The sequence below is a fragment of the Numida meleagris genome, unplaced genomic scaffold (genome assembly GCF_002078875.1).
Source record: "Numida meleagris isolate 19003 breed g44 Domestic line unplaced genomic scaffold, NumMel1.0 unplaced_Scaffold352, whole genome shotgun sequence".
NCBI lineage: Eukaryota > Metazoa > Chordata > Aves > Galliformes > Numididae > Numida > Numida meleagris.
In genome coordinates, this window is record NW_018364577.1 from 24,908 (window position 1) to 26,568 (window position 1,661).

General features: G+C 62.0%; 1 protein-coding gene across 1 annotated transcript in view; it reads left to right on the top strand.

Moving 5' to 3' along the window:
* Positions 1–3: 3 nt before the first annotated feature.
* U2AF2 (U2 small nuclear RNA auxiliary factor 2) overlaps positions 4–1,661 on the top strand; it is a 6,859-nt gene continuing 5,201 nt past the window's right edge. Inside the window, exons 1-4 of the mRNA XM_021383169.1 lie at positions 4–114; positions 210–348; positions 825–904; positions 1,277–1,655. Of these exons, the coding sequence (XP_021238844.1) occupies positions 4–114; positions 210–348; positions 825–904; positions 1,277–1,655 (709 nt within the window). The remainder of the gene's footprint in view (positions 115–209; positions 349–824; positions 905–1,276; positions 1,656–1,661) is intronic.

Genomic DNA, 1,661 nt, shown 5'->3' on the forward strand with positions numbered 1-1,661 from the left:
GCGATGATGGATTTCTTCAACGCCCAGATGCGCCTGGGGGGGCTCACCCAAGCCCCCGGGAACCCCGTGCTGGCGGTGCAGATCAACCAGGATAAGAATTTTGCTTTCTTGGAGGTGAGGGGTCTCTGTGTGTGTGTCGGGGGGGGAGCAGCGATGTTTGGAGGTGTGACAGCCCACTGAAGCTTTTTGTCCCCCCCCCCCCTTTACAGTTTCGCTCGGTGGATGAGACCACGCAGGCGATGGCGTTCGACGGGATCATCTTCCAGGGGCAGTCCCTGAAAATCCGCCGCCCCCACGACTACCAGCCGCTGCCCGGCATGTCGGAGAACCCCTCGGTCTACGTGCCGGGTGAGGGGGGGCCCGAATCCCACTGTGTCCCCCCCCCCTCCCCTGGCCCCGTGTGCACCCTTAAAAAGCAGGGGGGGATCCAGTGGATCCACACACGTCCCCCAGGCCTGCTGTCAGCTCCTGAAAGCGGAGGAAAATCCCCATGTGCTTCCCCCTCCCCCCCATCCCAGTTTTGGGGTCCCCGTGGCTTTGTCTTTTAGAGCTGTTTGTCATCATCTCCCAAAAGGGACTTGGGGGGGGGAGGGGGGGAACGATGGTTTTGGGGTCATCATGGGGCATTTTTTTTCTGTTCCATTTGCCCTTTTCTCTTCCTTACGGGATTTCTAATGCGCCCCATAGTTTTGTCTTGTTCCCTCCTCGTTTTGGGGTGGGTTTGTGGCCTTCCACAAATGGGGAGCAGCCCCAGTCTTCCCCTTTTCCCACCCCCCCGCCCTATTTGTGTTAACCCCCCCCCCGTAACCCCTGTTCTCCTCCAGGTGTTGTCTCCACGGTGGTGCCTGACTCCGCTCACAAACTGTTCATCGGGGGCCTCCCCAACTACCTGAACGACGACCAGGTGGGGAAGGGGCGCACACAGTGACCCCCCCCCCCAGCGCAGAAATGGGGAGGGGCCCCCAGAGCCCCCCAGCAGCGAAGGAGCAGGGCTGGGGAGGCCCCTGCTGCATTCTGCGTTCCTCTTAGTGGGGTCCTAAATGGGGTGGAGGCTTTTGAGGGGGGCGGGGGAGCACTGAGATATCAGTGGGGGTCCCGATGGTGTTGCCCCCTCCCTCCCGTGCAGGGTTGGGGCTGGGGGGGCCCTGAGAACTCCCCCCCCCCCACGGCACGGGAATAGAGTAGAGGGGGGCACTATTGCTTTTCCTGTTCCACTGGGGGGGAACAGAGGCTCAGGGGCTGTCCTAGTGCCACTGCCCCCCCCGTGCCCCCCCAGGTGAAGGAGCTGCTGACGTCCTTCGGGCCGCTCAAAGCCTTCAACCTGGTGAAGGACAGCGCCACCGGGCTGTCCAAGGGCTACGCCTTCTGCGAGTACGTGGACATCAACGTCACCGACCAGGTACCCCCACATCCCCCAGAATCCTTCCCAGGGAGCCCCCACAACCCAACACTCGGCCACCCCCCCCCCCCAAAAAAAAAAAATCTCCGGGTCTTTGGGTTTCTGCTTCCCAAACCCCGTCCGTGGGTGCCACCCCGAAGACAAACTCCGTGTCCCCTTTCCTACCCACGTCCGTGTGGTGCTCCCTTTCTTTTTAGGGGAGGTTTTGGGGTCTCCTTGGCCCTTCCCTCTTGGGGTGACGCCGTTTGGGTTTGGGGTGACC